General features: G+C 33.8%; 1 protein-coding gene across 9 annotated transcripts in view; it reads left to right on the top strand.

Annotated features, from left to right (window-relative positions):
* The window catches only part of Rdx (BTB/POZ and MATH domain-containing protein rdx), an 84,609-nt gene that overhangs the window by 41,246 nt on the left and 28,178 nt on the right, over nt 1-15,185 (top strand). For all 9 annotated transcript variants that reach the window (XR_013002729.1, XM_076386219.1, XM_076386215.1 and 6 more), the window contains one exon: nt 7,429-7,573. Coding sequence is in view for 8 of the 9 variants with exons in the window: in XM_076386215.1 (XP_076242330.1) it covers nt 7,429-7,573 (145 nt within the window). In the remaining variant the exon portion in view is untranslated. The remainder of the gene's footprint in view (nt 1-7,428; nt 7,574-15,185) is intronic.

Genomic DNA, 15,185 nt, shown 5'->3' with positions numbered 1-15,185 from the left:
GCGTACTTTTTCCTGTTCCGAACCGCAATTTAGTCGTACAATGTGGTTCACCTCTATACCTCCACATGTCTTAACGTAACGCGAATGGCATTCGTAAACGGAAGCGTTTGCCTTTGGAAGGGGCTAAACACAGGTATTAGCCTATTCGGTCTTATAGGCGTCGCGTCACAGGCGTTCGGGCAGCGCTCTTGTCGACACACATGCAACTTCTAAATTGTTAACACGTTTCAACCCTTAGAGTACAGGGCGAAGAAAGTTGGATCTCCCAAAATTTATTTTATGTTTTGTTAAGAAACCAAAGCTTAGATATAATATCTAAATGAAAACTGTTTTTGTTGAATTCGTAAAAATAAATCTTGTTAACATAATTAAATGATGTAGCGTAACTCTATGTAATATTAAAATACCAGAAAATATAGATACTTTTTTTTTTATTACAGGACCTTAGTGATCACGCTTCGTCGTTTGCGTTTCAAAAATAGGCTCCATACTCTAAAGGTTAAACTATGTATACATAATAATGAAGCGCGGTAAAAAATAAGACGAACACTCACTGTTTTGTCTTTTCCCATTTCTTCTATACAGAATCAAAATTTTCAAATATCTCTCAAATATTAACGAAACTACAGTCACCGTGTTGACATTTCTTTCCAGTATTATATTCATCGTTACATGTATTAGGTGAAATTAAAACATCGAAATATTCATCTAGTCTTCGTTAAATGTTTATAACTAGATAGCGAATGTTTGTACAAATTCCTGTTTTCGTAAATACATTTAGGGAAGTGGAACCTAAATAAAGACTCGTTTTGCTCCTTCAGTACTATAAAATGTATTTAACTTTGGATATTTTATACATTTTTGCATATTATGTGAATTCTATAGGTCTTAGCATATTGAAACTTCCCATAAATATATAAAGATCTGCGGTCTGTTTATAACACGTATACTATAGTTCAAATAATTGGTTTAGCAGTAAGTAGGTATACATTCAAGTATTATAGTAGAATATTAAAGCTTCTGTATTAAGGAAAGTATTGTGTTTATTCTCACAGAGAAAAAAACAGGTGAACGAAAACAATTAACATTGTTAAACGAAAACAAGTATTTAAGCGACGGAAGTTCTTGGGAGAGTGAATTCTTTAAAAAGTTAGATACATTGAAGTATTATCACATTAAAGCGTTAGAACCCTTCTTCCACACCATGTGTAGCCTCTCAAGCACGCTAGTGCAACCCAGAATGGTCTTGTATATGTATTTCGAATTTAATACAATTATGCCATGAAACCTTGGTTATCTACAGAAATCGGAAAACAAGGTACATACTCTATTAACGCTTTAATTGTCACGTTGCTTACATGTGGGTAACAATTTCTATGTAATCGTGAATGATATAAACTTATACAAAGAGGTATCAGCCTCATAACTGGGTCTGTGAATTTCAGATCCCAGAAAGGGGACTAAACATCACGAAATAATAATGTACGCAACATTTAAGTGGAACCTACAAGGTAGGATTTATATTTTTGATAAAAGTAAATTGAACTAAGGGGACTTTTTCTGAAAATACGAAAATATAATCACATGCAGGTCCATAATACAGAATAGAGGCTCAAACCTTTAAAAGCAATATTTGTAAAATAGAAATATGTGACGAATTCATTCATATATTATATTCAAAATATTAATCAATCATAAAAACTACTGTGAAGTATATGTATAGCAATAGTCCAACTATTAATGAAAATGCCAATTTTTATCTTTCTTGTTAAGTCTTCACAGAAATATCACCCATCGAATCGTATAATTTTTCTAATGAAAATAATAAATATCAAATGTGAGACATATCTAAATATTTTTAATTATTGCACTGAAAAGAGTACTTGAATTCTGTACGATATACGAATGACCATATGTAATTTATCAGTGATAGATGTTAGACAAATGGAAGACAATATGTGCTTGGACAGATACATGCACGCGGAAATCGGAATGCATAAAAGACTTATACTTCGAATGTAATTGCGTAATACGCACATACCTGTATGCACTCTTTTACTAGTAGGTATGTACATAATATACAGGCCGCTCCCTGCTATTGTTTCAAGTAATAACTCTATTTTCGGAGCAATTAAAGGAAATGTCAATGGAGGAAGATGACTGATTCAAAGGACACTACATGTCTAGGATTAGGTATATCTTATTGTCGATGTGAGTGTCTTCAACAAAGAATTATTTTTTCACACAGTCAAGATATTGAGATACGTGTACCAGAAATTGATTGCCATATTTGTTTCTTAGAAATTATGTCGCCATTCGTGAAACGTGTGCACAATCACTAAACTAAAACAGACATCAGTGCATAAGTGACACACGAAATATTTATAATTTGCCATTAACTGTTTAAGCAATTTCTTCAGTCATTTATTTTAAATACTCCGTGAATTAATAATTTTTTTAATCACTGTATCGGCAATGCTGTTTTACGTAGAATGATGAGAGAATTTAACCTATGCAAATGTAGCAGGGTAAATGTGTAATTACTGTGCTTGTTAAGGTTTTACTTGTCCCAGTTTTGGTTAACGCTAGAACTACCAAACCTGTCAAAATAACTGGTATGATTATTCCTCATATATTTTTATATTTTACAAACTTTATTTTTTCTCAGTTAATGCTGAAGAATATAAAAAGAACATTATTTCTGTAAATTACATACCTTTTCAGACATTTGTAATTGTGGCACATCGTTATAAATAAACATAGATTAACCACGGTAGTTCTAATATTAAATTAAACGGTATTACTTCATTTTATCGTACTTCTCAACGTATCTACATTAAATTCAATATTTTTTCCACTTATAGGAATTGTTTCGTAACTAAAATATTCTAAACATTTTAAATATTAATTAAAATACAAAAAGAAGTTCATGCACTAATTATTGCCACACATAAAATGCACGGAACAAATACTGTGTACTAATTATTGTACAGTTATCGTGTTTCAGTGTTTTAGAAATGTAAACGTGTTGCATTTTCAATTCAAATATATAACTTAAGATAGTTCTTAGCTAAACGCAAAAGTCCAAGATTTTGTCCAAATTTTAATCGAAAAAAATTCTTCTCAGCTACCTTTTATGTCTGAAACAGGAAAACCATATTGAAGAACGTTACCAAAATTGAAATAAAGTTATATTGAAATGTTATGAAGTGAATACGTGAATTTCAATAAAACTGTCCGTATAGTTTCTCGTAATTGCTAATGAAAAAAGAGATTTCTGTGAACATTTGTCTATCAACTGCAATGACGCTAATCAATTGTAGCTAAACTGTAGTCAGCTGAGTATCCTATTTTTTTATTGCAACCATTATATTAGAATTTAACTTTTTTCAATAAATCTAAATAGTGTTAAAAAAGATAACTATAATGTACATAGTATCATATCAATTTTATGTTCATCATTTAGTGATGAACTCTCATTTTTCGAATACAGTTGGCTAAGAAACACCTTAAAGGTCCGAGTTTATGAAAACAAGTAGTTTCAATTTAATAATGCTACATTTTGTTACATGTGAAAATAAAAAATGGGCAGAGTATTCAGACCCCACACAGGAATTGGTACTCTTATCCTAAATGCTCTTAAAGTATAACAGTTGCGTGGATCATTTTGTAGACTGAAAAACACTAAAAAGTACAGATCGGCATGAACGATCGTCAATGAAATCACTAACACGAAACAGATAAGTGTGAATCTTTAAATTAAAAGATTAGGGCAAGTAGCGACGTCGGTTTGTCAAGCGGCTAAAAATTAGCAAGCAAGCAGCAGGTCCGATGAACCTGCGGGGCTAATGTACTCGATTTGATGATACTCGAGTAGTTTCGTACTTGGCGCACGTGAGCACCGTCGCGTGTTCTGTATACCCTTCCTCTTTCGTTCTTTTTACCTTAGCCCCTCCATCTAGCCAATCTCTATTTTTTCTCTCCCATCCCACTATTGTTCACCCTTGTTTTTGCGACCAGCGAATCCAGGATCCCCTTTTCCTTCCTGTATCTAACAAGACTTTTTTTTAGTTCGCATGTGACTTTAACATCGTGGATATGACCTTCATTCATAAGAATGGAATTAACTTTCTGGTTGGAGATGACAGTTGTTTTCGAGGTGATTGATAATGATTAGCGTGTTTAGAGATGTGGTCTTTGGTGGAAGTGTTTGATAGATGGAAGTGACTATACGAGGGAGATGAGTACATGAGTTACTATATCAGGAATAAAGTCAATGAAATTTTGCTCGAAAAATAGTATAGATAAATGAATGTACTTGATTAATGGTATTTTTAATCGGCGTCATATACATGTCTTGGCTATAGAAAATTGTGATCTTACAAGAAGTAAAATGATATCAATTAAGGTAGAACATAGATATGTTGTGTGGAATTTATAATAAGCACGTGTTTATTAGTTCATATACTTTAACTCTTTGAAGCATGGTGGAGTTAAAAGTGTCCCACTTTTTTAATACCTGAATATGCATAGTGGAATATTTTTTACACCATCTTAAAAAATTAAAATGACTTAAAGTACAACAATTCCCTAATAATTAAAGTAAACCTACTTTGTTAAATTTTATGAGAAGAAACTTTCTTTTCCCAAAATTCATGTACAAGATAATTAACATAAAATATACATACATATGTACTACTATTTAGAAGGTGAATTTCTGTCTAGATCATTTCTTCAATTGTTATTGTAAAAATATAAATTTATATGAACATCCGTAGTCTAGTTATAACTAAATCTGGTTATTTTACAAAATATTTATATATCTTCCACAAATTCGAAATTATTCTCTTAAAACATATAAAATATTATCGTCACTGCAAAAGGTTGAAAAAGTATCTTAGAACAAAAATAGTTCATTCATAGTAATGGAATAATAATTAATATTATTGACGCATTGGACATGATACTCTGTACGATCTAATTTCTGTTAGATTCTGTCGTTTCATTCATTTACTGAGCAAAATCGAATTGAATTTTATCTGTTTCCTCGCACATTGCTTGAGCTTGGAAGTTTGCCATTTCATTCATTTAACTGCAAGTAGTGGTGCTTCAAACGGCATCGTTAGCATCCATAAAATATAGCACTTGGGGACTGCCTGCGCGAATGAAGAAGTGAGTAGATACTGTGCAGAGCTAGAAAGAAGTCACTTACAAGCAATACGCATGAATTTTAAAATCTCATCTCGAGTTGAATCTATGCGTATTCGGTTTAATTTAGTTCAGTTCAGTGCTTTTATTGTCTTTTTATTTAGGTACATGCATCATAAGAGAGCGTTCGAGGTTCTACCTTATTCCGCTACGTTCTACGCTGCGGTTACAGTGGATGCGTTTTCTGATGAACTGATGCTCTGACGAATATGTTCGAACTACATATTTATCGTATGTGCGAGACAAGTTCAGACAATATTCGTCAGAACATCAGTTCATCACTCTGTAACTACAGAGTGATTCGTATTCGATCGCTTAGATCATTAGATATCAGAGACTCTTAAAAGGGATTAATTGCAAAGGTCTTTGCTTTCGACAAATGAACCAAACATTTTTAATATTTAGTACGTCTAGGAAATATCTTTAAGAAAGAATGGGTCAGAAAAGTGATGTAACAGTATGGGAAAATGTTTGAGAGATGTTTACTTTCGTGCTAATCAAGAGTTTTAATCTTGGTAGTTAAATTATTTTTACTCGTTTTAGCTGTGTTTTATATGTTTCTTTTAGATATGTATTTGTTTTATATTTATGAATTATTTTTATTTCTATATTTTAGATAGTAGAAATAGAAGCATACCTTTTCCATTTCAATTATTTGTTACAAAAATAACGCATTTTTTATATCAAATACAATTACCTATAGGAAACTGAAGATTGTACATAGTAAAAAAGGTTCAAAATTATCAAGATGTGCATAATGTTAATTAAAGTGTTCAATTAAATATCAGCTTTAACACGATACACATTTAATCTTGGACACACTATTTATGTAATACTCTGATTACCAAAGTTCAACTCCATAATACAAAGTATGCGTGTTGATTAATCAAAGAAGCAGATATATTAAAAATGTTAAGCATTTATGTATCCACAGTAATATAACTTCACCAAAATATTTCTACAATAATGTAATTGCTTTTGTTAAGTGTTTGTGGTGTTTTGCATTTTTACACTTTCAATTTTTGTATCATGTTATTTACCTAAAAAATGTTATAAAACTGTGTTATTTTTGAAGTAAATAAACTAAGTATCCTAATATCTTACATAAAAGAATAAAAATAATTCATGAGTATAAGAGGATTGCATAAAAGTAATGTGTATAATAAGAAAAATAGATACAGAAAAGTAAGAAACAATTACCTCCTTTACGAAGGCAATAATAATAACACCAGCACTTTCTCTTTTAACCACATCAAATGCACATAAAGTCAATTCGATCAGAATGCCGAAATGTGTTCTTAACAACAGGAGCAAGAACGATATCATGTGAAGCTGAAAAGAAGTGTTAATAATACGTTGGAACTGAAAATGTGTGAGACGAGGCGTGGCTTATTTCACTCTAATCGATTAAACTCACATTCCTTCCGCGACACTTCTTTCCAGCTCTGCATAGTATTTGGTAAGTCCACGTAACCTGTTTGTTTCGTTCTGTTTATGCGCACACGCACACGCATATGTTATCGTTCAACTGTCAAAGCAAAAAATGCGTTATCTGATTTTCGAAAATATAGCAAAGGTTGCCCAGAGAAGATTATATTACGAGCAATCAGGTTCATATTGCTTCTTTCCAGCTCTGCACAGTTCAATACACTCCTGCTGTGGGTCTATATCCAATTACGTAATTTAAAAACATGTACCAATTCTCATTTACTGGTTGCTAATTGAAAAAATACACAAGTATATCTATACATAAGTATACATATACACATACGAATAATGTATGTTGTTAATGCATATACATACAGTGTATATGTGTAATGTATATTATATACGTTGTATACACACATGTACATATAACATATACAGGTAATATACCTACTTATATTATACTCATATTGTACATTTTCTTTTAGACAAAAAATTGGTGATCCATTTTGCTTCTTTAATTTAAATTCGTATATTACCTAAATCAAAATCACGTCACATTCGTAAAAAGGTATATGTATATTCATTAATATATTTATATTTATTAATAATCTACATAATATAGCAAAAATACATTTAGTGGAATAAGAGTTTACTGTGCATATTCATAGTAAATATGAACTAAATATTCGATTTTATTTATTTTATGAATGTTCGATTAAAAATGTTATATCGATTTTCACTAAATTGCAGAATTTGAACCTAAAATCATGTAATTATTTTGGTGTGTTACAGACTTGCGGTGAGCGACTGTGCGCCACAAACGTCGCGGGTCAGCTCGAATTTGCACAGCAGCAGTAGTATGGCAGTAAGCCGTGTACCAAGCCCTCCACCACCGGAAGTGAACACCCCCGTAGCCGAGAACTGGTGTTACACGCAGGTACGTACCGCTATTGTCCTTTGAATTAGTTTCGAATCGGTTCCCGTGAACCATCGATTGATGGTTTGCCAACTGAATGGAAAGAATAGCTGACATCAAGTCAGATGAAATTAAATCAGGGACCATGTACACGTGCATAAGTTGAGCACAAATGAACTTTAGAAATTACTTATTTGGTATGTGAGATTTCTTATACTGTCCCTGATTTGTATCGTACTTATAGTATTTACTCTTGAAGCTACCTAGTTTTAAATATAAGTAAAAAATAGCTAAGGTAATGTGTCAATATCGATTTAATCATAGCTATAATTGGTAGCTATCATCGTCATTAATTGTGGTACAGGAATAAGAAAAATAATGTTTCAGTGGATATTATTTCAATATCACTTGTCAGAGTTGTTAATGATCGATAATTGTTTCTCATTATTGCTGTAGGAATCATCGTTGAATAATTTTCTTTCTTAGATAACATATTACTGGCTAAAAGTCTGAAATCCCTTGCTAAATAATTCTAAGTTATATTACATATACGCTGTATAGAAAAGTACTTCTAATTCAAAAGAAGTATTTTTGACAATAATGGCAAAGCTTTTTACTTGAATGTAGCAAAATAAATTAATGTACATTATTGTTCAGTAATCTACACTGAACTGCCTCGATAACAAAAACTTATAAATATGAAATACGTATATTAGGGTTGTAACTTATACTTCGTATAAGTATATGTCATCTAATATTCCTTGAAGGACCACTCAAGTTAGGTGGCTTGGGACCAATAATTCCCAAACCTAATCTCGAATATGAATGCTCTATGAAATGACTTCAATTGCTCTCCAAAAGACTGTTGCTCTCAGTTGAGACTATCTCACCTAATCCTTCATTTGATGGTCAGAGTAAATAACGAACGCATTCTGCTTAACGCTACAAAGTCTCGTAGCTTTTCAACTGACCACTTATTAATTAATTTCGTTAACAACTACTAATCAATCAGTGGATTAGAGGCCATCGCCGTCTGCTTTCCTTCTCGCCCTTGACGCGCTTCTCTTATTGTTAGCGAGAAAGGATACCGATACCTGTCCTGAGAATGATGGATGGAACTGTGAGGAAAAGTAAAAGAGAATTTCCTCCAGGTAACAGATCTATGTGCCGCATATCAGTTTCTGGGAGCGTTGCACGATAAACCTACCCTTCAATAATTCTATGCTTTATGACACGTCTTTGCTATTGAGGTAGAAAGAAGCGAAAGCCTCTAGATTACCTCCAATAGCCTTCAATTTTTCTCGATAAGACGTGCTTTACGCCTAAAGAACTTACCAATCATAAACTAAAGTCCCCGTAACTCGAAAATAGCAGATGCTCTGCGACCGCGCCATAAACGGTGCCAACGATTGACTTGAAGAACGTACACTACTACAGACCAACTACAAAATTCTTCTAAGTGTCCGTCATCAGTAATTAAAAAACATGGGCTCCTTTTCTAACTTTCTAACACCCTTCAAGACGTAGGCGTAGACAACCTATATCTCTATACTAGTAATACTATTTCTTTCGCTTTGTTAGATATGTACAATTCTGGGACAAACTACTTAAGATAGAACAGTCAAGTTTTTATCGATAATAATTGACATATCTGTCTAGAATCATACAAAGATTTGAGAAGCTACAAGAAACAAAGACGAAAGAAGAATTTTTTCATACTGACAAATTTTTTTGTCATATTATTACTTATACATCAGCTGTTATTGTGTCTGTTGTTCTCAATTTACTTGTGATTCTTTATCGGTATCTCAAGTTGTTTAAATTTCAAATTTTTAGGTTTGTTAGTTTAAAAAATAATGATTCTTCAAAGTAAAAAAATGTTCTTTGTAGAATAATTAACTTAAATGTTAGTCGCCTAGTATCTAAATAAAGAAAATGGTATTATATAAACAGCCAGATTCGAAAGAAACAGGTTGCATTTTACGTAAATACGGGCAAATTTTTTAAAAAAAGCAACATCTAGAAATCAGTGACTGGAATTTTTTTGCCTTGGCATCTCCCCTTGATTCCACCATGAAATAGGATTTGGTTGAATTATCACGAGAAGAAACGTGTCAATTTGCAACTGTTAAGCTACACATATCTACATTAAGGCAACAACGAGGAACATATTGTTGCCTCTTGTATAAAAAATAAGGAAATCGTAGGACCCTTTTGAAGGATAGGTTCTAGGCGCAGACAATGAAAAATTCAAATGCACATTTCCTCGAAAACGCATGGTTTTTAAGCTACAAGCTATAAGCAACAAGAGGCAACAAAATATTCTTCATTGCTGCCTCAGTGTAGACATAGCTTAACAGAGGATCAAAGCCACGGTTAAAATTAATAAGCCATTTCCAAGATTGTGAGCACACTACGCTATGGTATCAGATGGAGTCGTCCAGCAAAGAATTAGCGGGCTCCAGAGGACAAGTGTCGCGCTTGGATGCGTCAGTGTTCCCCAAGTTACACAAACAAAGGTACTCGATAATGCGTCGAAGATGCACCACCCTCCCCCTCTTCGAGACATTGCCGATTTCGTCGATGTCTCGTCTTCGTCGATATCATCATCCTCGTCGTGTGGTGCGTGAGAGCACGCGCTCCTGACGTTCTCGTTCTATTTTTACTGCTCGTCCCCCTCGCGATGTGAATGACCTGCAACTAGATATTTCGTTCCTCTCCTCCCTCTCGCCATCTCTCTGCCCCTGGTTCGCTAACTCAGCCGTGGAAATGTTTGGTTACTTTCCCAGGGAAATTTTCACGACCCTGCTTATCCTCTTGTTCGCATCGACTGTCGAGTTCCTGCTCCCACTTGATCCTGATCACGCCTCTTATCCTCGTTCCAACGTTACTGGAGACCAAACTGGAACGCCTAAACGCGATGACGGTGGTTTGAACAGTCGTAAAGAAGATGACGCAAAGAGTGCTCGAATAGATTACAAAGACAGATCAAAGGAGTCTTGCTCGTCATTATATGACAAGGGGTTAAATCATTCTTTTAAGCATCAATCGATGTTCTACCGTAGTTCTATTGTTGTTGCACTGAGGAACAGTAATTGTGTAATTATACATGGAAGACATGCTAAGCTGCGGTTATTCAAGTCTCTTACAGAAGTTACAAAAGTACTCTAACAGGTCTGAGTTTACTAGAATCAGTAAGAGGTGACTTTGTAGAATTAACAAAGGTGTTTTTACTGTAATCAAGTTAGCTTTGTTAATTTTACAAAAGTCTATAATAGATCCTAGAAAAGCCTACTCTGTTTAAATCTACTCAGAAGGTTTGCAAGATCTGTATGACTATTTTTTTCTACGTAAAAACGTAGATACCTGATTTTCCACTGTACCCGATTTTATTTAGAAAACAATGGTATTTGGTTTGACTCACGTACGCGATTTTACCCTACTTTCCCCTACCATTGTACAACAATTGCGATACGTGCAGAAATAGTATAGAGATTGGAACCACTAAACTTAACACATTATCCACCATTTGTGAATTAAAATAGCCTATCAATAGGCTTTCGATAGGAAAAATGTTAAAAGAACTCGAAAATACTTAACTTTAACGAATATGACTGGCTACTGATTATAAAGTTTATTGTATATGCAAATTAGCTTGTTCCTTTTCCTTAAATTACAAGGGGTTTCTGGAGCCATGCCACTAGTTAAGAATTAACTACGAAGCATTTCTTTTTAAAATTTTTGATAATTCATTTTTGAAAATTTTTTTTATTACATTCATGGTTATTAAGTTTTAAGTTCTAAGTTTTGCGAATATTAAATTTGTGGCACGGTCAGCTCATATATCAATTATTTCATCTATCTAATCTTCTTACAGGAAGAGGATATCTAGAACCAGTCGTTAAATTTTTTACTAGCACGCATTTGTAATTGCATGATCAAACCTAATAGAGCTGATCGTATATGGATCATTGAATAAACAAATATTAGTTAACAAAGTTGTATGTGTACTCTATACTACTGTGTACTATATCAGTATATCGTTATTTCAAATCCCTCTTAAAGAAATTGTACCCCTAAATATCGACGAATAAGGTTTTCTCGTTATTTAGTATCGTTTCTGTGAAATAAATAAAATAGCCAATAGAAGATTGTTAAGTAATTCTAGGGTTTTATCGTCTAAAAATGATTTGATAAATATCTTTGATATCAGATGTAACTAAATAACTTTTCATGTGTATTTATAAATGAGTTTGAACACGTTCAAAAGCTATTCGAGCTCAGATTTTATTTGTTATAGACAGTTGGCTGTGAAGTCGGGGATTGACTGTTAATAAAGTTGTTAGTTACCAGAGCCACTTTTCCAGTAGTTAGCTTGGTCCTGTTCCGTAGTACCTACACTATTCAATACACTTTAAAGTGTATTGTTATAGATTCTTTGATGTTATTCTTAAAAATAGGATATTGCAAAGGTTTTAAGTAAAATACCTATTCTACACTTAGTGTTCAAAAACATTCAGAAACTATATTGCTAATAAAATAAGTCCTTGCAATTAGTTCAATGTGTTTGTTGTCGTTGAGACTAAGTTTACCTTTATCTATATTTATGCTAAAAAATGAGTGAAAATTACAGAAATTTGTCTAACAATGAATTAACATACTGTATGGTTAATGTAGGATATGCTCGAAATGGATTCTAATCTAATTTTAATGTAGACCTACATCAATTCGTTGCAATCTCTTTTTAAACAAAGAAATGAGTCCGAGGTGAAGCATACGTGGCCCTTCTTGTACTAGAGAAATCATCTAGTAGAAAAATGGTGAGGACAAGTATGCTTCCTAATTTAAAACAGTTTTCCTAGAAAAATTCATTACGCCATACCCACAAAGAGCGTCGGCCTCTTATCTGAGCCTGCATTCTAGATCCCAAAAAGGGGTCAAAAGATCACAGGCCAGCAGCGTCGTAATAACTGAGTCTGAGAGAAACCTAGTTTTAACATTGAAGTTTTTAAATTTCTTGAGAATCCACGATTAGATCTATTTCAGAGAATGTCTGAAATAATAATTCCATGATTCTACAAAACGATAATATAATCAACATTTAGTTTATTAGCTTTGTATAAAAAGAATACAATTTTCACCAGAAAATTTGGAATAGTAGACATCAACAGCGAAAATTCGTTAAAGCCTAAAAAATCTCAACATTATAGTAATATTAGCAGAGAAAATTAAAGTTTCATTCTTTATTCTCCAAGACGGTATTTTTACTCAGAGACTTATCTAAATGAAAAAGTTACAGAATTTTTCTCTTAAAGCAACGAGATGTAGCATTTTGAAAATTTCCATATAGTGTACGTTTCTCTTTTTAATAAAATTACCAAAAGGTAGTAGAATAAAATTACTATATTCTGAAACGCTTGATTATTTATCTTTTAATCTTTTAATTTCCTTTTATAGAAATGTGTCATTTTCGTCAATGTACATATAGAACTAGATGTACTTCATGTGAGATGACATAATACATTCCAGAATCTGTTTGCTTAATAACATTGTACACTAATTCAACTCATTCCAATATTTCTAAGCAAATGCCAAAATAACTTCTGCGCTTTAAATGTTTCGAGCCTTATTATACATAAAATAACTTATTTACGGGGCCATGGTACTACTTTTTGCTATCAAATTGTATAAGGTGTTCAAAAAAACTATTCAGCATTTATATAGTAGATAGTGACATCTCAATCTCATCTCAGACAAGGTTTACAAATATCGATGAGAATAACATCTGATATCAGTCAGTCTAAATAAAAGAATATAGATATTTTATACATTTCCAATGATCTTAAAGTATCCAAATACTTAGCATATCTCCCTAAACTGTTAACACAATTGCCAGTTTCATCTAAAACAGAAGATCCAACGACAGTCTCGATCCAAATAACCATGACCTTAATCGGTTATTACCTAAAGTTTGCTCATAGGATAATCCTTCGTTCTGCCATACCAAGTCTAATACAAGGCAGAGTCACAGGAGTCCCAGTTCCCTCGAACTCGGCACCCTTAATGGCCGCTTGTTCTATCGAGGATCTGCGACGAAATTACAGATACGACGTCAGGTCTCCTCAGCGAAAAGAATCTCTGGAAACTCGGCGGCGCAGGCTCGCCGCGTTATTTACGTAATGCAGAAGTTGCAGGAACGGTGGTTGGATTTGCGGGGAAAGATTGCGATCTCTTAGGACGTGGATGTTAAGCAAAACTCTCGGTGCTCTCTCGAAAAGTACTCTCGGTTTTCAGGGAACGCGTTCGTGAGCGCATCGGGGCCTCTTACCACCGAATCGAAAGTCGATTCGTGCTCCAGTTAACTTTCGTAATGCACACCGATTTCGCCTCGTCAGCGGCCGGGAGCAAGCCGACGGCGCGGCGGTTTGCTGCTGGTGCAGCAATCGTGCGCACCATCATCACTAAATCTGTCGTAACTCGCAGCAATGCCGATCGATGGACTCAATAAAAGCGTAAAAAGCGCCACACCGACTGTGTTGCGGGTTCATTTCGGATAAATTCTTTTGTGGCGATTTTGTAAAGATGGTATAGAACCTATAGGTAGTACTGTAATCTGACGAGGTTCAAGGTTCATCTTTGCGTAACAATTTTGTAGTCGGCTAGAATTCCTTAGGTAGTACTTCCTGTTCAGCTTGTCGCCGAGGCATTCTTTGTCAGCTTTTCCTGCAGGTTTGTCTGCTTCTGTCAGACAATAAATTTTCTTCTGAAATGATGAAATATTTGTTTGTATCTATATTTCATCAATCACAGGTACCTAATTCATCAATCCCTACTGTTGAGTTACACCTCCAATCATCAGGCTTTTACTAGAAAACCAGCATGTTCCAAAAGACTTTTAGAAAATGAAGGCCATAAATTAGTGATGACCAAATCTTGTCATGAAAAGAGATATGTTTCGTTTACCAGAAATGCTTCTATTGAAACGGTGTTTTATATATATATATATCAATTTTTATACATAGGCACAATACTGCTGGGTTATCTGTTGTGGTTCAGAACCGTGACTGGACAGTTATCCCGGGATACAGAGTTCCAGAAATTCTCGAATGTCTTTTTTTCTCCTACTCGCTTAACTAAGAACGGATGGATAAAGAATAGAGTATGAAATATTGACTGCGAATGAGACATTGATGCATAACAGAGAATAGCAAGATCCTGAAGCTTGTAGATACATACATAACTCACTGTCAGTAGCACCCGAACATCCCATCATCAAGAAGAGATCTCGGATATATTTGCTTATTTTAGATACGTCTGTGTCGCAACGTCAGCTTCAAAAGGAGGGGATAGTCAAGGCGGCAAAATTCGGAACAGATAACCCTATACCTGCTTATACACTACTGACAAGATTTATTGCATTGCCTGAATAAGAGTGAAAGATTGTTAAACTTCAAAGTTCCATAACTTTGTTAGTATCCACTCAAATTCGACGCAACAAAAAATGTATCAAAATGAAATTAAAGTACGTAAAATTTCCCCTCAAACAAGTATTTGTAAAATCGTACTGTTTAACGATCGATAAATTTTACCAGCAGTGTAGTTAAGATATTATAATATCACTGTTAAAATCTAG

This window comes from Calliopsis andreniformis, chromosome 9 (assembly GCF_051401765.1).
Source record: "Calliopsis andreniformis isolate RMS-2024a chromosome 9, iyCalAndr_principal, whole genome shotgun sequence".
Classification (NCBI taxonomy): domain Eukaryota; kingdom Metazoa; phylum Arthropoda; class Insecta; order Hymenoptera; family Andrenidae; genus Calliopsis; species Calliopsis andreniformis.
Note: the sequence above shows the minus strand (reverse complement) of the source record. Positions and strands in the feature narration are given on the sequence as shown.